At 34.0% G+C, this 27,944-nt stretch overlaps 1 protein-coding gene across 3 annotated transcripts in view; it reads left to right on the top strand.

Annotated features, from left to right (window-relative positions):
- The window catches only part of LOC149801620 (major facilitator superfamily domain-containing protein 12-like), a 78,860-nt gene extending 57,990 nt beyond the window's left edge, over positions 1–20,870 (top strand). For 2 of the 3 annotated variants that reach the window (XM_089955888.1, XM_089955889.1), the window contains 4 exons: positions 2,070–2,164; positions 3,227–3,244; positions 12,981–13,111; positions 15,069–20,870. In XM_089955888.1, the coding sequence (XP_089812014.1) occupies positions 2,070–2,164; positions 3,227–3,244; positions 12,981–13,111; positions 15,069–15,214 (390 nt within the window). In that variant the 3' untranslated portion in view covers positions 15,215–20,870. The remainder of the gene's footprint in view (positions 1–2,069; positions 2,165–3,226; positions 3,245–12,980; positions 13,112–15,068) is intronic. The other variant, XM_089955890.1, reaches the window with a different exon arrangement.
- The last annotated feature ends 7,074 nt before the right edge of the window (positions 20,871–27,944 follow it).

The raw sequence follows: 27,944 nt of genomic DNA, 5'->3' as shown, positions 1-27,944 counted from the left end.
ACTGATGGTTGTATATGTTGTAAATGGTTACATATTGATTAAAGTTTTAAAATTCAGAATTTGTTCCTGAAAATCAGTATTTTTGTCATAAGCAGTCAGTATTTTTGTACTCTGGGGTTGGGAGCTATGCTCATCACTAAGACATGTTTTTGAGCAAAGTTGCCAGCAGCATAAAACAGGCCAGGACACTGTCTGTGACCAAGGTTTATGGTGCAGTGTGGAGAATCTTTTGCAATTGGTGTAATAGGAAATGCACTTATCCCTCTCCGAGTACAGTAGCAGCCTTCCTTCTCTTACTCTTGGACAACAGAGCATGTTTGGTTTCTACTGTTAAGGGCTACCGGATAGCACTGTCCAACAAACTCACATTCTCTAAGGGTCCAGCCATTCTTCTTTACAATCTTATCAAGTATATGAACCTCAGAGACTGGTATCTTGCTCTCAGAGACTGGTATCTTGCTCTCTCGTGCCTAAATGGAATCTCTGTTAAGGGCTTTGTCTAAACCCCCTTGTGAACTGTGGTATGAAACTTTCCTCAAGAACATTACTCTTAAAACTGTTTTCCTGCTTTCCTTAGAATATGTGAAATGAAGGAGCAAGCTTAATGCCTACTCGATTGAAAAAATAGAAAAAGTTAGTTTACAGTTCAACACCAATTATTGGTCTCTTTTCTTTGTCAGCCACATGTGTTTGGTGAAAAACCAGCTCCCTAAATAGATCCCAAGTCTCAGTTATATCTATGCTGAGAATGATCGAGATGGACTTATATGCCCAGTTAGGTCATTACTGTTCAATTTGGCTGCATTGGAAGGGAGAAGAAAGGGTAGCAACTGTCTGTTCCTCCCTATTGGATAGGCTCTGCTGAATATCTGTGTATCCACCATGTCCAGGTAGATTGTTCTCACCATCAATAAAGCTTATCAGCCCCACACTGAGACGGACCTTTAGTTCATGACAATTATAACCCATGAAGTCAATTGCTACTTCATAGGCCTGGTTTAATCATTCTTCATTGGAGGTTGTTACGAGTGTCATGTTTTAATGGTTGCATTTTAATTTCTCCTTTCACCTTCAATCTATGTTACGCCATCATCATCCCTCCAAAGTGTCAAATTCAGCAAAGTAATAGGGACAGGTAATGTATTACTGTTATTAAAATGTAATTCTGGGAAGGTGGTGGGTAGGTAAAGTAACTTTAATAATGTAATACTTGTCAAAATCGTAAGGTTCCCTCTCTCCACCCCATTTTCATTGCCCAGGCTTAGTCTGGGTCCTAGTCTAAAAGGAATGGTTGCCTGCATGAGCTGTTAACATAGCCATACACTCAGTGAGGTCAAGGGTTAACATAGTAGTCCGGCTGAATCCAGGTTCTCTCTGTTCTAGATCTCTAGAATGTTCCATTTATTGATGGGTGGGGTGGGGTTGTGTATGTTTAATTCAGTGAATAAAAAGCTGTATGAACCTGTACAAATATCATATTTACTGGTCCATAAAACTTATTCACCTCAGCAAATGTCTATAAATGTATAATGATATAAGAATGTTATTGGTACCAGATGCACAAAATAAATTCAAAGAAAGAAAATCAACTGATAGTCGTATGTGACATGCTGTAAATTTAAAACAATAAACAGTACGTCACTTTGATAAGAATCATAAATGCATTCTGTTGGTAGCCAGAAATTACTTTCAGTATCATATTTCTTTTTCATGGTCATGTCAGATATAGTTCTGATCCTATATCGGGCTTAATTTAGTAATGCTTAAATAATTTTCAGCATTTAATTTTGGTAATAAGTTAATAGGCAGATAATTAAGATCCGTATGTATTGTCTTGCTGTGCTTGGAATAAATTGAGAATACTTTTCCCTATTCATCCAGTTGTAAATCCGCTATTAACTTTGCATTTGTTGCTACATTTAAGAAGAATTTAAAACTGACCTTTTGATTTTTTTGTACCCTTTTTCTGTTGGTGTTAACTTTACTGCAATCCTGCTATTCAACATTTTATTCACTGAAAATTCCTTAATTCTGTCTTTCTTTTTACTTCTGTTTATCTCATTATTCAGGAGAGTGGTGCCTTCGTGTATGGTGCCATGAGTTTTACAGACAAATTATCCAATGGAGTAGCAGTAGTTCTCATACAACAGTTCCACCCCTGCACGTGAGTATTTTTACATTTAGTTAAAGGGTTTTCATGCCACCTTTGTGATAGATACCAGAGTTGTTGTGCTTTCACTCTAGCTTGACCTTGATCCATTCATTCATTTGTAATGAAATGGATTCTCTCTCTGCAGTAAAACTTGGATAATACAAATGAGACAGTCTAGTACATTCATTTGTAATGAAATGGATTCTCTCTCTGCAGTAAAACTTGGATAATACAAATGAGACAGTCTAGTACATTCATTTGTAATGAAATGGATTCTCTCTCTGCAGTAAAACTTGGATAATACAAATGAGACAGTCTAGTACATTCTTTAGCTTGTTCTAGTCCTGCCTTGTTTATGAATTTTTGTACATTCAAAATGAAATGGTTTCCTAGCACACACACAATCACAAACACACACACAAGGAGATGAACAAATACAACAATATACTGTTATACTGGCTGCCATATATAGCCTATCTTGCGCTGAAAAATGGTGTTAAACCCTAGAACAACAACAACAATATATACTTTTGTGTGAGAATGAGCTAATTATGCTCTTTGAGTTGTTGCCCTTTGGCACCAAGAATTTGCTATTGTTGCTAATCATGCCACTGTTTGGGTATATTTCCTGAGCAAACGTTTATATTTTAAGTCAGAATTCTTAAAGGCTTGCAACATATGCAGTTTTTCTCATCTTTTAACACGTGTATCAAGGTTCATCTTTACCCATTGTGCTATCCCACTCATTTAATGCAGCGATGGAGTTCTTGTATGATGTCTCTATTGCTCATTTTTTAGACCTTTGAATTATTCACACAATGTCGATTAGAAAACTGGAATTTTATGTGCGTTTTCATATGGTCACCTGCCTTTCCAATCTTGTCGCTTTGTCATCCACACATATACAACTTCATGTTAATCTCATATACATTTAGCTTTTTTTGACATAAACCAAGATGATTCATTTTTCTTACTAAAATGTGTGCACAGCTTTTATTAAACTCTGTTTATCTTGATCCTTTTTTTTTCTTCTATGCCTAAATCTACTGGATATTGAATGGACAACTGATTTAGATCCATACTCTGCAGTGGGCAAGTGTTGTTTTCCATTATTTATTACAGTGTATTTCTGGGTCATCTGCATGCTATATACCCAGTTTTGTCTTCTCATTGAGGCTAAGAACTCATTTGGCTCCCTGGTTTATTTCTGTTTGCTTGCATGTTATTATAATGCTTATTGTATTGTTCTTATCCTACCCTGGATTCAAGAGGTGATGGTGACCAACTAACTATTAATGTAAGAGTGATGCATCAGTTCTAGGTTTTCAGGCATGTGTCAACTTTTGTGCTTGGAATTTATTGAATATTTTTGTTTTATTAGACAAACGATGTTACAGTCAGATCATAGTAATTGGAAAAAGCACAATAGAATTATTACAGGTTGGTTTTATCAAGTCAGAATTGTCTCTCCTCTAAACAGTTGGCTGCCATCCTTTGGACTCATGGTAATAATTATATGGAATAATAGGAACCAGTCTTTAAATGGGTGAAGATAAAGTAGGGTATATATGGGTTTGGCAAACCATGATTGGTTGATAATGAAAAGTACAATTTTTAGTAAAATGAACATTTTGAGAGCTTATCCTATTGGTAAGTGAAAAGAATAGAGATAATGTTTTTATTGATGGAATTTCAGTCCTTTTGCATTCTTGACTTTGTAAAACTCATTACTGAAATTAACACCTGATTTTTTGTGCAGAATTGAAAACACTTGTTTTAAACAAATGTCGATCAAAATATTTTAGTCTACATCACATTTTCGCTCCTGTGCCCTAGTGCATAGAGCATCTGCCTTGGATGCAGGAGGTCGTGTGGGTTCGATCCCTGGCCAAGTCATACCAAAGACTTATAAAAATTGTACTAACAGCTGCTCGCTTGGCGCTTAGCATTAAGAGGTTAGTGTCAGGACTGGTTGGTCTGGTGTCAGGATAATGTGACTGGGTGCTACATGTCTCCGGTAGGCTACTACAGGTTTGTTAGGGAGGATTAACTTTAGTGCGTCCGACAATTCCACGATGGGCCAATGTTTCCCGACAAAATGTGCAAAACAGAGAATGTTATTTATCTCATCACATGTAAGATCTGTAGCCTTCAGTATGTCGGAGAAACTAAAAAGCTACACCAAAGGATCAACCTTCATAGATCTGATTGGATGACAAAGAAGCTATACAGAAGCCTGGTCGCAGAACACTTCTCCTCCCCTGGCCACACTTTCAGTGATATAACACTTATTGCAATTGCTCACAAGCCCAAATGGAGTCCCCAAACCAGGAAAGAAAAGGAATCTTACTGGATACGCCACCTTAGAACATTGAAACCATGCAGTTTAGACCAAGAAGACTAAAAAAAGACAACCATGCACAAACAAAATAATCTTTTGCAGCCGACACATTTTCTTCTAAATAATTCTCAATTTGGTTAAAAGCCTATGACTACTATAACAATGAAATATCCGATATATAATCTGCACGTACATAAATTTACATAAAATAATATGTCGTTATGGCTTATCAATTACTAGGTCAATACAAATATTTTCCAGTATCAGCAACAAGCTGAGATAAACTAGTTGACACATAACAGAGATAAAAGGTTGAATTCCTATAGAAACAGCCATGTAAAGTTTCACAAACATAACCGTTTTTCTGCTTTATTTGTTTGTCTTGTCTGTGTTTTGTACTTGCGTTTGAGAAAGACTCATTAAAGAGTTGAAAGCACTCAGGCTAGCTAGATAATAGTTTCGCACTGTTTGTTGTCAGTTTATTGTATTTATCTTAATCAATCCCTGACACATGTGATCCCATGCTGGATCCAGTGCACTTGAAAACTTGAAAGGATTGTTATTTGCCATATGATTTGTAGTTTTCATATATATATATATATATATATATATATATATATATATATATATATATATATATATATATGACTTTGATGAAAAATGAAAGAAAGGTTCATACAGATTTATTTTGGGCTCACAGCTATTATCTCTCATCATCTGTAGTTCCTTTCTTTTTAGCTATACTGGTCATAGACCAGAAGAGTTTATAAGACATCCATCATCAATCTGTCTGTTATTGCAAATTTGTGTTTGCTGCTGCTCCTAAACTACTTGGAACATTGCCATGAAACTTTACACAAATATTCATCACAAGGTCTAGTTAGGACTACATGAAACTAGACACACACTTTCATCCCAAGGTCTAGTTAGGACTATGAAACTAGACACACACATTCATCAAAAAGTCTAGTTAGGACCATGAAACTAGACACACACATTCATTGATGCGACAGAATGTTTTGAACAGTTGCTTTCAAAATGGCACCTAATGTAGAGAGATAAAGAGAATCAGATTCTCTCTCTATTAAGTCAACAGTTAGTTTTGTATTTAATTATTATTTTAATTTTAAAGTAAATCACAAGATCTTTTGACTATATATTTTATGATGCAATGACATTTTTAACTTCAGCTCAGTTTATGTCACTTTCAAGGCAACTGTTCACAATTCCATGCTTGTTGATCCACAAATAAAATCATCAGATGTTTTCTGCTCCTTCACCTATTTTAGTTTTTCAATTTCAGTTAAAGCAAATTTATCAAAGTCAGAATCCTATTCACATTTAATCAGTTTTAAATTGTTGTTTGCATATGCCATCTTTCCTACTGCAAACATGCTTAGAGTAGGTTTTAAATCAAAACAGTAACATACCGTGTTGAAATTTACAGCTTAGAAAATAGAATTAAAAGTATCTGAGGTCAGATTGATCCTAAATTTGATTTTGATTAATGTTTAATCTGGAAAACAGTTGTTCGGATTCTGCATTTTCATTAGGAATAACAAGTAGTGATTTTGTAAGTTTGAACAGTGTTGGAAACATAGGAAATCCATTTTTTTTATTTATTTGATTCAAGGTCTTCAATCTATTCAAGTTATTTAAACTCATCCATACCAACTGTATTGTAGTTTATTTTTTTGAATTTAGCTCTTCAAGTTATTTAAACTCATCCATACCAACTGTTTTATAGTTATTTATTTTGATACAAGGTCTTCAAGTTATTTAATCTCATCTATACCAACCGTTTTGTAGTTATTTATTTGATTCAGTGTCTTCAAGTTATATAAACTCATCCATACCAACTGTACTGAAGTTATTTATTTGATATGAGGTCTTCAAGTTATTTAAACTCATCCATATCAACTGTATTGTAGTTATTTATTTGATTTGAGGTCTTCAAGTTATTTAAACTCATCCATATCAACTGTATTGTAGTTATTTATTTGATTTGAGGTCTTCAAGTTATTTAAACTCATCCATACCAACTGTATTGTAGTTATTTATTTGATTTGAGGTCTTCAAGTTATTTAAACTCATCCATACCAACTGTGTTGAAGTTATTCATTTGATTTGAGGTCTTCAAGTTATTTAAACTCATCCATACCAACTGTATTGTAGTTATTTATTTGATTTGAGGTCTTCAAGTTATTTAAACTCAACCATATCAACTGTATTGTAGTTATTTATTTGATTTGAGGTCTTCAAGTTATTTAAACTCAACCGTACCAACTGTATTGTAGTTATTTATTTGATTTGAGGTCTTCAAGTTATTTAAACTCAACCATATCAACTGTATTGAAGTTATTTATTTGATTTGAGGTCTTCAAGTTATTTAAACTCATCCATACCAACTGTATTGAAGTTATTTATTTGATTTGAGGTCTTCAAGTTATTTAAACTCATCCATATCAACTGTATTGTAGTTATTTATTTGATTTGAGGTCTTCAAGTTATTTAAACTCTTCCATACCAACTGTATTGTAGTTATTTATTTGATTTGAGGTCTTCAAGTTATTTAAACTCATCCATACCAACTGTATTGTTGTTATTTATTTGATTTGAGGTCTTCAAGTTATTTAAACTCATCCATACCAACTGTACTGAAGTTATTTATTTGATTTGAGGTCTTCAGGTTATTTAAACTCATCCATACCAACTGTATTGGAGTTTCTCAGTTCTTAATCTAAATGTCCCAACACATTTTTGACTATTATATCTGGAAATTGTTTTGCTAGAACCATTAAACTACCCTCAACACTGTCTTCCTTGTAATGATGGCTTGAAAGATCCTAAGTTTTTCAGTAGTTGGTCATTAAAACCGCATTTTTAATTATTTTACAGTTTTCTGATAAACTGTGCTGACTAATTCATAAAATTCTGTAACAACTTCACCACAGCCATGATCTTCAAGTCGGCTACATAAATTAAAAACACTGGCATCTCCAAGCCACATATCTTCACTTGGTTGCTGGTTTATGCTATCCTTCAGTGTTAATGTGAAGTAAATTATTCTTAAATCTGTTTACAACAGATGGTTTAATAAGGCAGTTTAAGAAGTCTTTGTATAGAGATATGAATTTCTCAATCATTCAGCACGCAACTGGATCACTTGTCTAGAAGAAATATTAAATGTTGGGAACTTTGTTAAATAATCATTTAAAAACAAGTAGCACATTCTATTCCAATCACTTTTCAGTAAGATTTTTATTTTAATGATTTTGTCCTTTATCATTATTTTCTACTTTTCTTAACATATTACCTTCTCTGCCTACTTCGTAATCAAAGGAAGGGTGTATGTGTGACTTGGATTTTTAATGTAGCTTTAACAATTTTTCAGTCATGTTGCTGAGATGTTTTCAGTGTGGCAGTGTATAGTGATGTACAGCACTGGGGCATCATGTCACGGTCATGTAGCATGATGTCCCACCCAGTCACATTATTCTGACACCAGGTCAACACTAACCTCTTAATGCTGAGTGCCTAGTGAGGCAGCTGTTAGCATTATTTTTATAAGTCTTTGGTATGACTGGGCTGGGATTGAACCCTCAACTTCCTGCATCCTGATCTAACCACTAGGCCACTGGAGTGGTCTTAAAAGGAAGAACATTGAAGTTTGATTTTAATGGTTCCTATCACAGGTGCTTGACGCGAGCTTGATGTTGAGGAAAAAAAATTAATAATCTAACGGGAAAAAAAAGCATGGAGTGACAAAACTACCTTAGATTACCCCCATGACTTGTTTTGACATAGGACCCTTTCTTTCATACTTTATGATAGAGAGGGTCCTATGTCAGAATGGGTGGGTCATGGGGGTAATCTAAGGTATTATTGTTACTCTGTATGATTCTTTTCCTTCAGATTATTGATTTTTTTTCTTCTTCTCAACATCAAGCTTGCATCAAGCATCAATGGTTCCTATCTGTTAAGTCAATCTTTCTGAGATTTCTTGCAAGACCAGACATCACATGTCGGAAGGTTTCAGTAACTTGTGGCTCATTACTCCACAAAAGTCCTGCATTTTTTCTTCTGTTTAACATTAAACTTTGACAACTTCCTGAAGTAATAAAACAAAAGAACTGGAAGCTAATTTATGTCACTGGGTATTTCGAAAATACATGTTCTGGCAACAGTATGAATACACTGACATATGAACCAAACAGACAAAGCAATATGCGTAAAAAGCTTGCAGACTCATCTTAGATAACACTGAAAACATCCCCTATGCAGTGAATGCTATTAAAATGTTAACAGTAAGTGAAGACTTGTGCACAGAGTTTCAAACAATATGGCCCCATTATATCTCAAGGAACTGTTTTATGCTAGGCAACACTACCAACTGAACTTCAGTTTCAGCTAACCACCTTTCCATTCCAAAACCAAATAAAGAACTCTTTAAGAAAAGTTTTCAATATTCAAGATCACTAATTTGGAACATAATCCCAAAGAAAATTAGAGAAAGTACAACTATTAATGTATTTAATTATGATCTAATTAAATGGATGAAAAGTGGAATTTGTTCAATTTGACAAATACGTTACAACTTAAAGTATAAATTCACTAATCTTCCGTTTTGTCATCGCATTATTTTTGTACTGTATATACACATTGTACCTAGTTGGAGCATGTTCATTCAAATTTTCTGTTTATGTTCATATATAACTGCAGCTTATTATCATTGCTTGTGTGTGTGTGTGTGTGTGTGTGTGTGTGTGTGTGTGTAACTATGTACATGAACTCTGAATGTATATATGTGTATAACAGAAGGCCACAAGGAAGATTAGTTCATGCATTTAACTGTCACCCTCTTTAAATAAAGTCATTATTATTATTATTATTATTATTCTGCCACTTTTATCTTACAGTGATGAAAAATCATTGTTTTAGAACTATTGTATTAATATGTATTACATGTATCGTTGTTATCTTATAAATTTTAAAAAATTATTATCCTACCAAATAGATGTGTACTAGACCTGATCATGATATTTACACTATCAGTACCCCTGGCTGGTATATTTTCATAGGTATATTATCTGATTTAAAATCATTTACTACTTCATCAAATATACTCAACCCAGTGGCTGATGTTAAATTTCAAACTGAGAGTTCCAAATATCTCACCATATAAACAACGTTACATCTGTTGTCAGTTTGAAGTGCATACTTGTCAGTCGTCATTTTATTCATAACGTTTATTTTGTAGCTAGTATTTCCTACATGAAATTGAGTGTGTGTGTGTGTGTGTGTGTGTGTGTGATTTGGATTCTTTAACATAGCTTTAAAAAAATTCAGTCATATCGCTATGATGTCCACAGTGTGGCAATTTATAGTGTTGGCTAACACTGGGGCATCTTGCCACAGATATGTAGCACCCAGTCACATTATCCTGACACCAGGCCGACCAGTCCTAACATTAACCTCTTAATGCTGAGTGCCAAGGGAGGCAGCTGTTAGTACCATTTTTATAAGTCTATGGTATGACTCAGCCAGGGATTGAACCCATGACCTCCCGCATCCAAGATGGATGCTCTAACCACTAGGCCACTGGATCGGTCACATGAAATTGATAATAGGTAGTCATTTCTGCATGAAATTGATAATAGGTAGTCATTTTTACATGAAATTGATAATAGGTAGACATTTCTGCATGAAATTATAATAGTCATTTCTACATGAAATTGATAATAGGTAGTCATTGAAATTATAATAGTCATTTCTACATGAAATTGATAATAGGTAATCATTTCTCCATGAAATTGATAATAGGTAGTCATTTCTACATGACAGTGATAAACGATAATAGATAGTCATTTCTACTGAAACTGAAAACAGTCATTTCTACATGAAATTGATAATAGGTAGTCATTTTTGCATGAAATTATAATAGGTAGTCATTTCTACATGAAATTAATAATAGGTAGTCATTTCTGCATGAAATTGATAATTGGTAGTCACTTCTACATGAAATTGATGATAGGTAGTCATTTCTACATGAAATTGATGATAGTCATTTCAGCATGAAATTTATACTAGGTAGTCATTTCTGCATGAAATTGATAATAAATAGTTATTTCTGCATGAAATTGATAATAGGTAGTGATTTCTGCATGAAATTATAATAGTCATTTCTACATTAAATCGATAATAGGTAGTCATTTCTGCATGAAGTTATAATAGGTAGTCATTTCTACATTAAATTGATAATAGATAGTCATTTCTACTGAAATTGAAAACAGTCATTTCTACATGAAATTGATAATAGGTAGTCATTTTTGCATGAAATTATAATAGATAGTCATTTCTACATGAAATTAATAATAGGTAGTCATTTCTGCTTGAAATTGATAATTGGTAGTCACTTCTACATGAAATTGATGATAGGTAGTCATTTCTACATGAAATTGATGATAGTCATTACAGCATTAAATTTATACTAGGTAGTCATTTCTGCACAAAATTGATAATAAATAGTTATTTCTGCATGAAATTGATAATAGGTAGTGATTTCTTCATGAAATTATAATAGTCATTTCTACATTAAATTGATAATAGGTAGTCATTTCTGCATGAAATTATAATAGGTAGTCATTTCTACATTAAATTGATAATAGGTAGTCATTTCTACTGAAATTGAAAACAGTCATTTCTACATGAAATTGATAATAGGCAGTCATTTCTGCATGAAATTAATAATATGTAGTCATTTCTACATGATGTTGATAATAGGTAGTCTAGGTAGTTATTTCTGCATGAAATTGATAATAATTTCTACATGACATTGATAATGGGTAGTCATTTCTACATGAAATTGATAATGGGTAGTCATTTCTGCAATGAAATTGATAATAAGTAGTCATATCTACATGAAATCGATGATAGGTAGTCATTTCTACATGAAATTTATAATATGTAGTCATTTCTGCATGTAATTGATAATGGGTAATCATTTCTGCATGAAATTGATAATAGGTAATCATTTCTCCATGAAATTGATAATAGGTAGTCATTTCTCCATGAAATTGATAATAGGTAGTCATTTCTACATGACAGTGATAATAGGTAGCAATTTCTGCATGAATTTGATCATAGTTATCTTCAATGATCATCAAGGGTAAGGAAGACATGCATTCAGTGTAATCCTTTCACAAGGTATCTATCACAAAATAAAATATGAAGCTTTATTTTTATAAAATCAATCTGAAGCATTTCAAGGTTTTCTTTCCTTATATTCACCTGCAGTGAAAATATTTACATATGTAACAAACTTAAGTGCAGAAGGAATATATTCTATATTATTACATTTTGTAATCATGTGAAAATTATTGCAAGAAAATAAACAATATGCATATTCCTGTAGTGAACTTTGTCACCTTGAAAATGATTCTGATTTATTTACTTCATTCTTTTTATACACCCACAAGCAGAAAATATGTTATGACCTTGCCTGACTGTCCATACTTTTCATCCATCTGTTCTTCAGTTTGTCTCCAGACAATAGTTTCTCCACCAACAGTCATTGCCAGACTTTATAAGTAGCTTGCAATTAGGACAAAGAAAAAATCTTTTGGGTTCAAAATGTGAAAGTTCTTTTAGATGAAAATTATGATGATATTGCTGATGAATTGATGTCCTTCTCCTGAGAGTTTTGTTATGCTAATTTTGGTTTACAAATTTTTTACTCCAAAAATTATATTTTTCATCATCCACTATGTACTGGAAACCATAATTAAACCATTTTGGCTTCCCTTTTGTGATGATATGTAAATAATACCCATTGATGGCAACTGCAGATGTATAGAAATGGGATAAGTGCATCATGTTTAAATGTGTAAAAATAAGATTGTAATATAATGTTGTTTCTGTGTGTGAAGTCACTCTGCACCATAATTGTGATTTAGCCTAAACTGTCCTAATACAAACAAAAAGGATGTGTTTATTTAAGTACCCACTGGACTAGCTGAGCTTTTCACCCTTTGACTAAGAAATTTGACTTAGTTTTGAATGAGTGCATTCCATTTATCCAACTAACTTCCCAGGTATTTTTCCAACTTATAGATCTCTTGACCTCTCGCACATGTCCCCTATTTCTTTTAAAACTGTGTAGATTTAAAAAATTTAAAACAAAGATTTAGGTGCAAGACAGAATCTTCTTTCATCACTCAACATTTTAAGTAGTTGGGGCAGTTTGAGTGACAAATTTATTTTTAGCTCAGGATAAAAAAAATGTTTTGAAAAAATTTAATAGCTGTTATTGACTGCTCGTTTGTAATAAGTAAACAAGTAGGAAATAAGAGACGATACACCCAAGAGGTGGCATACTTTTCCTAACATGCCCCCAAAAATTCATTCAAATATCTATTTGAAAATTATTATTATTATTATTACATATATTATTATTTTGCACAAATAATATATTATTTTATATTGCAGTGCCTGCTGTCCAAGTTGTGTAGAATACTTTCGCCATATTTTGTCCATTGTACCTGGTGTGTCAGCAGTTATTGCTTTTGTTGTACTTTTAACTCTTATTCCACAAAAGATTGGGATAAGGCGAAAAAACGGTAAGCTTTTTGAATGAAATCTTCTCCATTTTTGAAAGGGTGTGTACAGTATTATGCTCATTGTGTTTAATGTTCTTAGTGACTAAATCAAGAAAATAGTCTTCTTGTCCCAAATAAGACATTTTTATGCATACGTCTATGTACTGTTTGTAACAGCAGTTTTTTCAGCCAGAAGAGCTTATGGGATGTTCTGTTTTCCATTGTCTTCTGTTCATTAGCACAAATTTGTTATCACTACTCTTAAACTACATGGAGGATTGCCATGAAACTTTACACACATTCATCCCATGGTCTAGTTGGTCCTAAAAGAAAATTCTACCACTTGGATATCATTATGATCACCACGGAAGCCAGCTTGAAAATTTTATTTCTTCTCCTCTTGAACAGAAAGTGATATTGACATGGGGTTTTCACAAGAAGACTTTTAATGATGTCTAGTTGGTTCTAAATGAAATTAATGCTGATCTGATCTCTAATATGGCCTTCAAAGAAGTTGTCTTGAAAATCTTGTTATCACTACTCTTCCTGATTGGATGAGACTTCTTAATGGAAACATATTGACGTGGGTTTTCACCAGCAGACTTTTTACATCTGGTTGGTCACAAATGAAAATAGTGCTGATCTGATGTCTAATATGGCCACCACAGCAGGCATTATGAATTCTTTTTACAGGTACACCCCACTGTACGTTGATTCGCTTATTATTGTTTGGTTTTTACATCATCAGATAATTTGGACCCTTTCTTGACATCAGTCAACTGTGATTCATTTTTGTGTCCATGCCCAGCCACACTGATCTACTGAGTGTCTTTGATGCTGCTAGTTGCTACTGAATGGCATCATCCTAGTCTTTTTTTCTGCATTTTCAGCATTCATATCACATCTCCATGATTGAATTATGTTATTAAATACAGTACTGTATGTGCTAAGTCTATATAATGTCTTAAAAAATTTTCATACCATTCAGTTGCTTTAATATTATAAACTGTTTTTTTGTTCATGTACTGTATGTTTTAAATTGCAATTAAACTTAAAAAACTTAGCATTGTTTTTGTTTTAAAAAAGTTGATTTTTTTGTATGCCTATGTGCACACGTCCACCTACTAATACATTAATTATTATGAGAATAATTGCTTTACTATGCATCCTACTTTTGATGCACACATCTCCGACATTAAGCAGGGTATACCTTATCACAAATCCTCCTGAATGGAAGGTCATATGAGCATGATGTTTTCACTAAAGGAGTTCTTATGATGTCTAGTTGGTTATGAAAGAAAATGGTGCCAATTTGTCATGGTCATCTTGTGGTCACAAATGCAGTGGTTTTAGATTTCTCTACTTCCTTATAACTTAAAGTTTATCTTGAGCTGGATGTCAAGGTCATGAAGCACAAAATATCAGGAGTGATTCACAGCAAGATGGCAATGTGCATCAGAAAATTTATTCTAGTTTTGTGTGTCCCAATTCTGTATAAATCTGTACAAATTACCAAAATTATATTTTATTTAAGTTCCTACTGCATTGTTGGTATACAAAGTATTCACTCTGTTCTAATCATATGCAACCCCTATAGTAAGTTAATATTATATGTAACGGATGCTGATGGTCCCTTGGTTCCATTCCTTACCTGGCAATATTTAGTTGGAATATCAATTGTATTTAGTGGACAGGCACCAGACTACTGTTGTGCATTTGTTTGCAATATGCTTAAACAAATGATACATGCACCTGAGCTATATTGAAATTTATTCTTCACTATGTACAGAATATCCCATGTTGTAATCTTCTGTCAGAATTAAGTTACTGAAGCAAGAGCTTTAGATCTTTTCACCATTATTGCTGGAAGATGCGGATTTTGACTGGTCATGAGTTAAAAGTTGCCACTATCTTAGTCTCTTGACAGACTTCAACTAGACATTATAGAGAATTATCACATTTCCTTTCACCATTTCAGCAAGGTTATTGCAGGAAGTTGCCAATGGAGACATCTCTAATGGGACTGTGCCACACCATGTTAGTGAGAGAGATACAGGTGGCTATGATGCAATCAATGAACGGACACCTCTTCTGAAAGATGATCGCACAAGTGCCAGCACTTGAAGAACTTCAAGTTTTTAGCAAATTGTTAAAGATCTTATCAAAAATCACCTTGTTATTGTGAGGATAATTAAGTTTGAAAGGAAATAAATTTACCAAAAAAATCGTCCATGTAATGAAGATCAGTATGTAGGGAACAAATATTTCCTTCAGTGCAGGCATCAATGAATGTTAGAATAGTCTTTTAATAGCTGGTGCTACTACACTCAAACTGAGTATAAATTTTATTTTAAATTGTCTGCATTTCCAACCTTATTTGTAGTTTAGCTATCATAGATTTAAAAGGTAGTGGTTAATTTTTTTGTTGAACCCACCTCTAATGGATAATGTCGTATGTCTGTATTGGCATCTGTCTGCCCATCCACAAGCTTGATTAAGCTAAGGGATAAAAGTTTGTTGTTTGATATTATTAAGAGTCTCTTGTTTTATATTATTTTTAATTTTGCTACTTTTACATAATGGATAACATAGTTTTTATTGCTCCTCAGATTGTGGTTGTAAACTGCATAGATGGGGCTGATCAGTTTATATTTCCAAAATTTAGAGACTCTTAGAAATGCATGAAAATAAGGATTATTTACTTGTACAGCAAAGTTTTTAACTTGTTCCTAGTTAGGGTTGTTCCATTTAAACATACATGGTACCCAGGGAAGGCAGTTCTTTTAAATTATATACCAGGGTACTTTGATGTCAAATAGTTTGTATTTTAGAGGGGGAAAAAATAAGAAAATTCAAAATTGTATCTATGGGTGGGTGCCCAACATTAAAAGTGCCTTCTGTGGGTTCCAGATGTTTTACTGAAACAGCCTTGCAAGAGATAGGAATTTTCCAGCCCTGCTTGAATTTCATAGTGCAACAGAAAACTAGAACACTCAAATGTGCACTTCTGGTAACTTTTAATTATTTTTATGTCTGATTATGTTGATCCACTTGTCTGTCAGCAGTTTTGTGTCTGCAGAAAAACCCGAGTTCTTTTTTACCATACACAGTTATCAATTTTAGTGGATGGCTTGCACCTTTTTTATTTACAGATCATAACAAAATGTAATTTTTGTCAAGTTTTAATAATTAAAAAAATGTGTTATCCTAAAACTCTTTACTGATTAAAAGGTCAACATAAATTTTACATGTTCTTGCCATCTCACCTTTGAGTGTGTGGAGAGTCACATCACTTTTCTGGCTAGGACAGTTACTGTGATGGCAGCATCAAAGATAGATTCTGTGTAAAAGTTTTCAAGTTTTTGCAAGTAATATACAGGGGTATACATTTCATGGGTCACAGGTGATACACCCTACTGAGCAAAACCCTTTTATGCTTAGTATATATATATATATATATATATATATATATATATATATATATATATATATATATTGATGTCATGTCAGAAAATATTATTTATTAATTGCAGTGTTTCAGAAATATCCAGAGATAAAGTCAGGGTGTTGTTGTCACACATTCTGTAGCATATATTCAAATTACTTGGCTGAATGTTGCTGTATTTCATTACTTAATATAAATTATTTGCTAATAGCATTATTTACCAACAGGCAAATTTCATTCAAATCATAATCATTTTTCATTTAAAAGAAACTTATTATAATACAGGTCTGCCAACCCTAACAAGATCTTCTCTAGGCATGCAGTGTTTTCTCCAAGTTAGGACCAATTTTCAGTGAGGTGTAATGAACTTTCATGTACTGCTGTTGTCTATGTGAAAACGAGCATTTAGAAAGTTCAGAAGAATGATCCAAGACCAATGCAATGAAGTAAAAAATGTTAAACTACGAAAGTTTGTAAAGTAAATTTTGACCATAACTACTTCCAGTTCAGTTCCAAACACCATGGAGCTCAAAGGCTTCTTGCTAGATCTCTCAACTATATGTTCTCTTTTGGGTTTGTTTTGTTTTGCTTATTTTCTTTCTTCAGTTTCAAGTAGCAGTCATCTCTCCTGCTGTGAGATATACTCAGATCAACACAACATGATGTCTAATAAACATAATTGTTGCCTGCCTTCTTTTATTCTCAAAGAATCTCAGAATTCCTTTTTATACTTTTGTGCAGTTAAGTTTTTCTTGTTCAGTGTGTTGTTCATTGGATTCCATTTCTAGAAAATACTATTAGCTTGTTCATGCAGGCATTTTGCATAAAAATATGGGCTGTTTAAAGCATCTAAGATACTGTTGTAAAAGTTAAACTGGTTCCATGATAAACACCAGTGAACCTAAGATGAAAGCCAAATCTGGATCAAACCTGGACAAGCCAGTTTCCAGATTTGACAGCAGCATTTGTATTTTCATAAATTTTGCTATTATTTCTCAACTCTATATTTTAAGGGTCATTTCAGTAAGATGAAAGGGTTGGCAGGTCTGATATAGAAAGAATATAATAATGACAATTTTTTGTGTAATTTTAGGGGAATTAACTCCTGTAATTCTGCTGGTCCTGGAGATGGTTCTTACTCCTACATTGTAATACCTTAACAGCTGAAGAAAATATGTAGCAATTCATTTTCAACTGTAACAGATGAAAGAATTTTTTTATCTAATATGGACGATTATTTAAATTTAACTCAGATTATTCTAAATATTTAATGTCAAATTTTCAATTTTTACTCTTTAATAACCACCATACATTTTGTTGCTTTCTTTGCAAGATTTAAATATTCTTTACAGAGGACATGGATAGATGATTTAAATGCATCATCATTTAATTAAAGTTTAAGTTTTAGCATGTACAAATGAACACAATACTCTGGCTTTATCCATTTAACATGACTTTTACATTATATATGATTACTGTAAAAGTTTATAGATCGTTCTATAGTTGAGAAAGAAGCTTTTTGATGTAGTCTTTACAAGTTAAGATTTTCATTTTTTTTTTTCCTCATCCTTGTTTATGACTTGACCTGCAGTTGGTGTTAGGAAATTCTTTTTACAGATGATGGTCTGAGGTACCTCCTCAGTCTTTCTTCTCTTTCTGTTTTATTGTTAAAATTTTACTATGAACCTTGCTGCCAAAATATTGTACAATATTAGTTTCATGAAAAATATCTTGGTTTCTACCTAGTCTGTATTTACTTCATATTTTTTTGTTTATTTGTATGTGTCTTAAGCACTGCTAGTCTGTCTTTTGTCTCCTTACCCAGGTTGCTAATATATTCTTAACATTGCTTTTTGGATCCTTTTTGGATCCAGCATTTTGTGTCTTTGTGCCCTCAAACCTTCCTATATAATGAAGACGACACAGAAATGATCATTATAGACAGATCTTGTTAAATGCAAGTGAAAATGAACTTTCAGTTTGCTGGAGAATACAACTATGCTTGTTATACATGATTCTAATAATTTTGTGAAGTTTACTGTACATTGCTTTGAACTTTATTATATACATTATTAGTGCAATTGTTATAGTAATTGTCATATCCTGGTCATTATTTTGCTAATGTTAGACTTTACACAATTTTTATGCATGTTAGCTTTAGCTTGCATTTGATTTTAGTCGCATCATCAGTCAGTCTATAGTATAGTACTGTCTGGCCAGATCATCTTGCCAACAATTTTTAACACGAGTAAAACTCGTACAATTATATGCCAATCATACTCAGTAATAGTTTCATACAGTTTCATTCCTACCATTATTAGAAAAAAGGATTAGCCCTCATCTCTTGATCAGACATTGTGTACATAAAAAAATTTTATAAATATGCTCGACGATAAAATAACAAACAGAAAAAACAACACTAATCCCTAAGTAATAAAATGCAGAATATTGTATTGGTCATGTTGGTGTTTAAATTATTGAGGCCTGCATCAGTTCAATATGCAGACCCCTGGGAAGGAACTTTGAAATTTTAGTACTGTCCAATGGATGTGGTTTATAATTATGATTTTCATTAGAAGTGGCAATACATGTGCCCTGGCAGATAATTGTTTATGAGCTGACCTCCTTGTTTACCATGTATATTTAAATGTTAACAGCCTTGAATCATATTATGGGCTATATACCACCTTTTATTAATATGCCACTTTGCACTCAATGTAATTTATGTATAAAAGTGTGGCTTAATTGAAACATTACACCACATTATTTAGCAAAGTATAACTTAGATTTAGATATATGATAATATCAAAACTTTTATTAATACTCGTGTTTTGGGGTTGAGGGTTCATTTCTACTGGGATGAAATATGCAGGGATCGGTCCTTGTTATGTACCTGTAGTAAATAACAATAAATAACAATCACTTCCTGGTTTGACATTGAAAGGACTAAATTGACCAGATTTGACAAAAACTACATGTCAATAAAGGCATTGTCAAGATGCCATATTTCCTGCAGAACAAGATCCTTACTATTTTCTTCACCAATTATAGATTGCCAATTTTTATCATTTGAGTGAACTGATGCAATTAAAAAAGGAAAAATTGGCCCAAACCAGAGAGTGGGACAGCGGTCATTTAAAAGTCTCCAGTGACTGTTCCCCTCATAATTTGCTCCCCACTTTTCATGACAGCAGTAGACAAGAAATTTCAAAATTTGATAAAGTGAGAGACCACTGCAGCTGATGTATTCATAAAATTTAACTTAGATTTATAAATGACTGTAGAATACATTTATTTAGATCAGTTTACCAAGAAAAGGTCTGTTAAATTTTCCAGTTTTTTGGTTTCTTAATAAAGTTATGATGTAGATTTCCTATCAGGGAAGATTCTGGTACGCAACTGCAAGCATTATAACCAATACCTGGTGTTGCATAATGCGTATTGTGCCAGCTGATTTGGGTTGAACAAAATTCACATTTAGTTGCAAATACATTCTTAAAATTTATTCAGAATCTCAGAGAATGTCTGTTAATTATAATAATTATATTGCAAGTAATTGTATTACTTCATATGGTTGTGATCTCCATTGGGTTTGGGAATGTAGAATAGGTCATGTGCGCTTTCACACATATTGTAAGAAGTGACTAATAAAGGAAGTACCCATGGTGACTAAATTGTTAGCACACCAGAACTCGCAACAGATGGGGTGCAGATTAAAATCCTGCCAACGGATTGACCCAGTTTGACTATTATGGTGTGTCCTTGGGCGCACCACTTTTCTTCAGTTGCCTCGACACTAAAAAGTTGTGTTGATATGCTGTAAAACACTAAACTAATGAAAGAGTTTGATTTTAAACAAATAGTAAAATTCTAGGGAATTTTGAGTCTTACTTAATACAGTGTGCAATATATTGTTTATGCTGATGTTTTTCCTATATTGTATTTCATTCCATGTATATCTTTTTTTTTTTTTTGTTTCATTACATTTGATTAAGACAATAATTGTCTCTAATACTTTTTCATGGTTAAAAATTTTGAAACTGTTGCAGATATTTCAATAATTCTGCTTCTAAATTGTATGTTAATACCTGTCTTTGTGCAGGTAGTTTGTGAATTTAGAGAATCCAGAAAAACGTGTACTATTTACACTTATGAAAGCACTTTGATTTTGCACAGACAATTAGTTGGCTGGATAACTGATAATAAGAGAGATAAAATTTTATCTTATTATTATATTTCATAAACCCATTTTTTATTTTCACATTATCCATTGATAATGTAACCATTATGCACTTCATCAATGAATTTATGAATAAAGTTGAGGAAAGAAACAGATGTTTATTTTAACAATAGTCTATTTTCCAACTAGTTAGGAGATTTGGTAAATGATACTAATAAAAAATTATGGTATAAATTAAGCACATTATTGTATGTGTTGTTACTACACTTTGGTCAAAAACTTTGCAACAGAAGAATTGGCACAAACAAGTTTTGTAAACCTTCACAAATATTTATCAAAGTTATAGTTACGAATGAAAATGTGAAAGATACTTTCAGTATTATGAAGCAAATCCAAAATAATCCTGAAAGTGTTCAAATCTAAAAGAATGAAAAGTTCCTTATAAATTTCAGAACCAGAAATGTACTGGTCCACCAAAGAATCAAAACAAACTCTTTACCAGAAATATTAGGCTAGTACCCACTTTTAAAGTTTAAAAAAGTAGATCATTTATTTTCCTCCCTTTTAGATAATTCAAAATGTGAAATGACCAACAGAGCATTATTACAAAAAGTACTTATTGACAAAGCTCATTTAGTCTACACTTCATTGCCAGTACAACAATGTGCTAATTATGGTGTGCTTAAAGAATGCATCTTTAAGGGTTATAGGCTGATACCCGAGTCATCTCTACAGATTTAGGAACAGTAGAAAAGAAAATGGAGAGACACATGTCAAATTTGGAAGGGAAAAAGAACAAGTATTTGATAATTGGTGTTCAGTCAAGTTGTTCAAGATTAAAATAACCTACATCTCATAATAGTTGAAGAGTTCAAGAATTTCATTCATAGTTATGTCAAGACCTATCAAGAGTTCCATTCATAGTTATGTCAAGACCTATCAAGGATTCCATTCATAGTTATGTCAAGACCTATCCAGAATTTCATTCATAGTTATGTCAAGACCTATCCAGAATTCCATTCATAGTTATGTCAAGACCTATCCAGAATTTCATTCATAGTTATGTCAAGACCTATCCAGAATTCCATTCATAGTTATGTCAAGACCTATCAAGAATTCCATTCATAGTTATGTCAAGACCTATCGTGATGAGCAAAATGTCAAAACTTTAGAAGATGCTGCTCTTACAGCCGAATTCCTTGATTCACCAAAATTCATTTATCAATAAGTCAGAATTTCTATTGGTAAAAAAAAAAAGCAACTCAATCTCATATGAGTACTTCCAAATCTCAGTCTGGCACAACTTTTAAGAATCAAATTTCTAATAAGAATTATCAGAAATCTTTTTCTCTTCCTATGTGCACTAATTGCAAGAAGAAAAATAAGCAATAGACTAAAGACAGAGCTATGCTCTTATTTCAGAGAGGTCATGGTCATGTATTGAAAAAGCTATACATTTGTTGGGGCAAACAAAAACCAGTCTGATTTTGTTATGAACCATTAATGTCTAAAGGTTCTGTATCTCTTGGTGATTCTGCCCAGCCTATTGTATTAAAATGTTAAGGAACACAGTGGCTTCTCACAATCTATTATTGGTTACTTTGCCTTTATCTGAAAAGTCATCTTCTAGTGAGAGTGTTCTTATTCAGGAAGTAGAATGTAGCTTTGTTAATTTTCCGCTCCATTGTGTGAAAATGTCATTAGACTTAGTCTCAGGACCCATGACAGAAAAAACAGCAACGTCTTTACCTATCAAAGGTTGGGGTTAATCCACTTGTAACTGACTAGTTATGTCTGGATCAAAAAGTTTATCCTGTTGAAATTGAAATCCCCAAGTTATAATCTGCTTGTGCAGTTACTAGCAATACGGCAAAAAGAGCTCTTGCAAATTATGTTGTTGTTGTTGTTGTTTTAGGGTTTAACACCATTTTTCATCACACGTTAGGCTATACATGGCAGCCAGTATTAATGGTGGAGGAAGAACCTGGGAAAACCACGGAAAGAATCACCGACCCACCAGAAGCTACTGGCAAGCTTTCTCACATACCCACATTGGCTGAATCCGAGACTCGAACCTATGCAGACAGAGGTGAGATGGCAGTGATCCGTAACAGACAGCGCTTTAGACCACTCGGTCACTTGCAAATGATGTTGATCAGGAAATTATTCCTTTTACCTTATATATTTATTGGTCAGTTTTTAGATGAAGTCACCTTAACTCCTGGTATTGATCAGTCAAGAGGTATTGATCACAATGATCCTCTTTTACTACTCATTCTCTTTATTTTAACCAGGCTGACAAACGACAATCACTTATCGTCTAACAGGAACAAGATCCTGCAATCTCCTGCTTGCTTCAGAGGGTTATTAGTGAAACTGAAGGCACACAAGTACCTGTTTGTTATTTGTGAAAAATGGGGTCCTTTTAAGAAAATGGAGACTGCATGAGGTACCTGCTGGTGATGAGTGCTCAGTGAGCTATCAATTGTGGTTCATTTAAGAATCAAGAAGACTTAAAACAAGATCTTGAATCCTTTTTATTGGCCAAAAATTAAAAGTGATGCTTGTAAGTACTCTAGATTTTGTTACACTTGTCAAATGGTAGGAAAAGCCAAGCAGAAGATACCTAAGGCTCATCTGCAATTTATTCCTGCATTTGAGGAACCATTTAGCAGAATAATGGTAGATTGTGTTGGTCCCTTACCTACAATTTACATAATATAAAATCGATGGAATGATGGACAGGTGGACCATAACTGAAATCGCTAATTAACCCAACCCTCAAATAATGCTAGCTGGACTGACTGACTGGTGAACTGCATATATGATGCATTATAGCATAAGAAGAACTTGGGTAATCTAAAACTCCTTAATTAACAACTATTTAGCCTTAAAAAACAGTACGTAAATACACATCTTTGGCATTCCTTGGGTCTCACCCTCTGCTACATGAGGTTTGTTGTGGTAAGATGTTAGAGAAGCATGCAGTATCTTTGAGGTGGAATTGCTATTATGACTGATGTCAGGGCCGAATCGCCAACATGCCCTGTCTATGAGGCGGAATCACCAGTATGACTGATGTCAGGGCCGAATCGCCAACATGCTCTATCTATGAGACGGAATTGCCAGTATGACTCATGCCAAGGCCGAATAGCCAACATAACCTATCTATGAGGTGGAATTGCCAGTACAACTGATGTCAGGGCTGAATGGCCAACATGCCCTATCTACAATGTGAAATGGCCAGTATGACAGATGTCAAGGCAGAACTGCTGATATTTGAGGCAGACTCGCCAGTATGACTGACTAACATAACTGTTAAGGCAGAATTGCCACTGTATTGAGGCAGTTGCCACAACTTATGTCTGTAAGTCGAGTGGATTGGGGACAGAATGCCCAATGATGCAATAGCGGCAAATACCGCTTGGAGAAGATATGGTAAGAGTAGCCGGTTGGTATGCAGGGTCTGGTTGCCACCTTCAGAAATAGTGGTATTGGTATGCTGGGAGGTGTTACGTTTAGGCTCTTACAAAACACAACAAGAAAAGAGTGAAGACAACAAGCTTTGTAAAATTTAACATAATTTATTTCCCAAGGAAAACAAGGTAAAAATGAGAAAAAGAACTTAAGGTTTTACGAATCAAATCCACAGATAATCCAAGAATTAAAAAAATAAAAAGTCCTATTAATAAAAAGTCCTAATGAAACTAAGTTCAAATCCCAATGAAATCCAAAATGAAAGGCAATGACGTATGCTGTGGTCAGTGTCATAGTGATGTGTCCACAGTTCTTTGATGAATCGCAGAAAATAATATTCCAGTGTTTGAATTCCTTGTAAATTTCAATAACTGTCCTTGTCCAAAAATTAACTGAGAGCACAAGTATTTCCAGGGAAAAATCTCTTGAAATCCAAATAAGTTGAAGAAAATTTTAAAATTCAACTGAAACTGGTCACAACATAAAACACTTTGACTTCTCACGTGTTATGGCAAGAAAGACTAATATTTCTCAGTACATCGATATTAAGTCTAGCTACAGTACAAAACAGTAGCCTGGATTTAGGTCAATCCTCCGAAAAAAACAGAGCTTGAAACAATTGCTATTTGTTATTTGTCACGTACTCCAAGTATGGCCTCTGTGTCACTTTATGAATCTACTCATAGAATATTAAAAAAAATTAAAAAATTTGTTTACTTTAACTTTTACTAAATTTCTGAATCAAGGTCAGGAACTAGGTCAGCATTAGATACAAAGTTTCTATTATTAGTGTTTGCGAAAAGTCAGGTCAAACTGAACTGAATTTCTGGAAAATTGTTGTTGTTGTTGTTGGGTTTAACAGCATTTTTCAGCACATGATAGGCTATACATGGCGGCCAGTATTAATGGTGGAGGAAAAACCCTGGAAAGAACCACTGACCCATGAGAAGCTACTGGCAAGCTTTCTCACATACCCACAATGGCTGAATCCAAGACTCGAACCAACGCAGACAGAGGTGAGATGGCAGTTATCTGAACGGAGAGCGCTTTAGACCACTTGGCCGCTCGGGGCCCCTCTGGAAAATTGCAAACCCAGTAAATAAAATTATATTACAATAGCATGAAATGGAATATTTAAAAAATTTAAAACTAACAAACAAACAAATTAAAACAAATATAAATTAAATATACATAACAGGAGGTTAAGCAGAAGATCTGAAGGCGAAGGGTAAGCCAGATTTAACAGAACTGCAGGCGACAGTTGGGGTGGTAGAGGATAGGAAAACAAACAAAAAAATTGTTCACCTCAATGATGATCACTTGTAAAGTGAATGATCACTGTCAGCTACCTCAGCACAGCAGAGGCTTGTCTCTGATTGGATGATAGCTGATCAAACTATGTGTCGGTGACCATTGAAAGTAACCTTGAACTGACCCAAATAACGGGCCCGGACTGGAATCCATACTTTGTGTAAACATCATTTAATTACATCAAACCCTTTCCAAGTCGGGCAACCAATACATGTTGACCATAACACGTGCATCCATAAAATTTCCAGAGGCAATTCATTTGAGGAATATTAAAACTAAAACTATAGTAAAAGCTTTCATAACGTTTCTTCACTTGGCCTTCTGAAATCTGTCCAGTCCATTTTATTGCTTAAATCCTCAATGTGTGGGACAGGTACAGCTAAACTTACTGAATGATCAACTAGACTATCTCTACCAACATACTCCTTTAGCATATTTAGATGGCAAAGTTGTTCTGTTTTTGCCTCCTAGGAGTGTTAATGATAAGCAGGGTTTGTCATTTACAACCTCCAACTAGGTAATTGCCTAGTTATAAATGAATACCTACAATGGATAATGAACACCCAGTTCTGACTGTCATGTGTCAAGTGGCTGATGTCAAATTGACATAGTGGATAGGAACATTAACAAAGCTGCACTCTACTCCCTAAATAAGAGCACTTTAACATTGGAAGAATACTTCTCAGATAAAGGCAAAGTACCTGATAATTAAAAATTCAGAGAAGCTGAGCTCCCGTGTCCCTTAAAACTTTATTAGGGATAGGTTTGGCAGAATCACCAGTAAGTGACATAGAACCTTTTGCCATGAATGGTTCATAATTCTCCATAATATAATCTGACTGGGATTTGTTTGAACCAGTAAATGTATTGCTTTCAATACATAAATCTGATCATTACCTCTTAGAAATAAAAGCATTTGGAATAGATGTCTTTAGTCTGTAGTTAGCTTTCAATCTGTATCAATCAGAAATTACATGCTCTTTCTTGTTACAATATGTGTACATAGGAAGAAATGATGATTTCTGATCAGTCTTAACAGAAGTTTGTTTCCTAAACTTTGTACAAGATTGAAATTAGAAGTACTCGTATGAGACCGAGATGTTTTTTTACACCAAAAAATACTGCAGAGAGAAAGACTGATTGACAAATCTGTTTGTTTTATGGTTTTGGAATTTGTAACATAGCTTTAACAATTTTAGTCATATCACTACAATGTCTGTAGTGTGGAAAATTAGAGTGGTGTCTAGCACTGGGGCATCATGCCACAGACATGTAGCAACATGTCCCACCCATTCACATTATCCTGACACTAGGGCATCTTGTCACAGACACGTAGCATGATGTCCCACCCAGTCACATTATCCTGACACTAGGGCATCTAGCCACAGACACGTAGCATGATGTCCCACCCAGTCACATTATCCTGACACTAGGGCATCTTGCCACAGACATGTAGCATGATGTCCAACCCAGTCACATTATCCTGACACTAGGGCATCTTGCCACAGACACGTAGCATGATGTCCAACCCAGTCACATTATCCCAACACTAGGGCATCTTGCCACAGACACGTAGCATGATGTCCCACCTAGTCACATTATCCTGACACTAGGGCATCTTGTCACAGACACATAACATGATGTCCCACCCAGTCACATTATCCTGACACCAGCCTGATCAGTCCTAACACTCACTCTTAATGTTGAGCACCAGGCGAGGCAGCTGCAAGTACCATTTTTTATAAGTCCTTGGGATGACTCGAGGTTGGGGTTTGCAACTTCCTGCATACGAGGTGGACACTAACAATTTACGTCACTAGAGCTGTCAAAAATAGTTTATGAGTTATGGAATAATTGTCTGCGAGTCAAAGAATAATTGTCTGCGAGTCAAAGAATAATCATTAATATACAAGCATCTTCCAAAGTTTTCACCTTTTTCTCCTCAAGATAGGTCTTGATATTACAATGGATGGAATTCTTGAACTCTTCAATTAATATGAGCTGTCTGAGATTATCATAATGTTTTTTAACTTTTTGGCTGAGCACCATGTATCAAATAGTCGTTCTTTTTCCGATGCAAATTCTACATAGGTTTAGTCACTTTCTTTTCTACAATTCCTAAACCTCTGTCGATGTGCCTCAGGTACCAACTTGTACCCTTCAGGATATATTACTTAACTACAACACTATCAGCATTCTGTTGTGATGACAGTGAAATGTAAATATCAGCAACTCTGGCAATAAGTACGCTTTGTAATAGTGCTCTCTCTGCCATTTTAGATTTTCAGCAATTTTCTCAAAGTGAAGGAAATATTCATCAACTTTTTTTTCCTGAAAAGGGGAAACTTTATGTTTCTGATAAAATCAAAACCTAGACATGTATATAAAGGGAAAGAGTGCTTTCTGTCTGTCAATTCTAATTCTTTAGATCTAAATGGCAC

Source organism: Sinohyriopsis cumingii, chromosome 4 (assembly GCF_028554795.1).
Source record: "Sinohyriopsis cumingii isolate HCF-2022 chromosome 4, ASM2855479v2, whole genome shotgun sequence".
NCBI classification, from domain to species: domain Eukaryota; kingdom Metazoa; phylum Mollusca; class Bivalvia; order Unionida; family Unionidae; genus Sinohyriopsis; species Sinohyriopsis cumingii.
The sequence above is the reverse complement of the archived record's forward strand: the minus strand, read 5'-3'. Positions and strand labels throughout refer to the sequence as shown.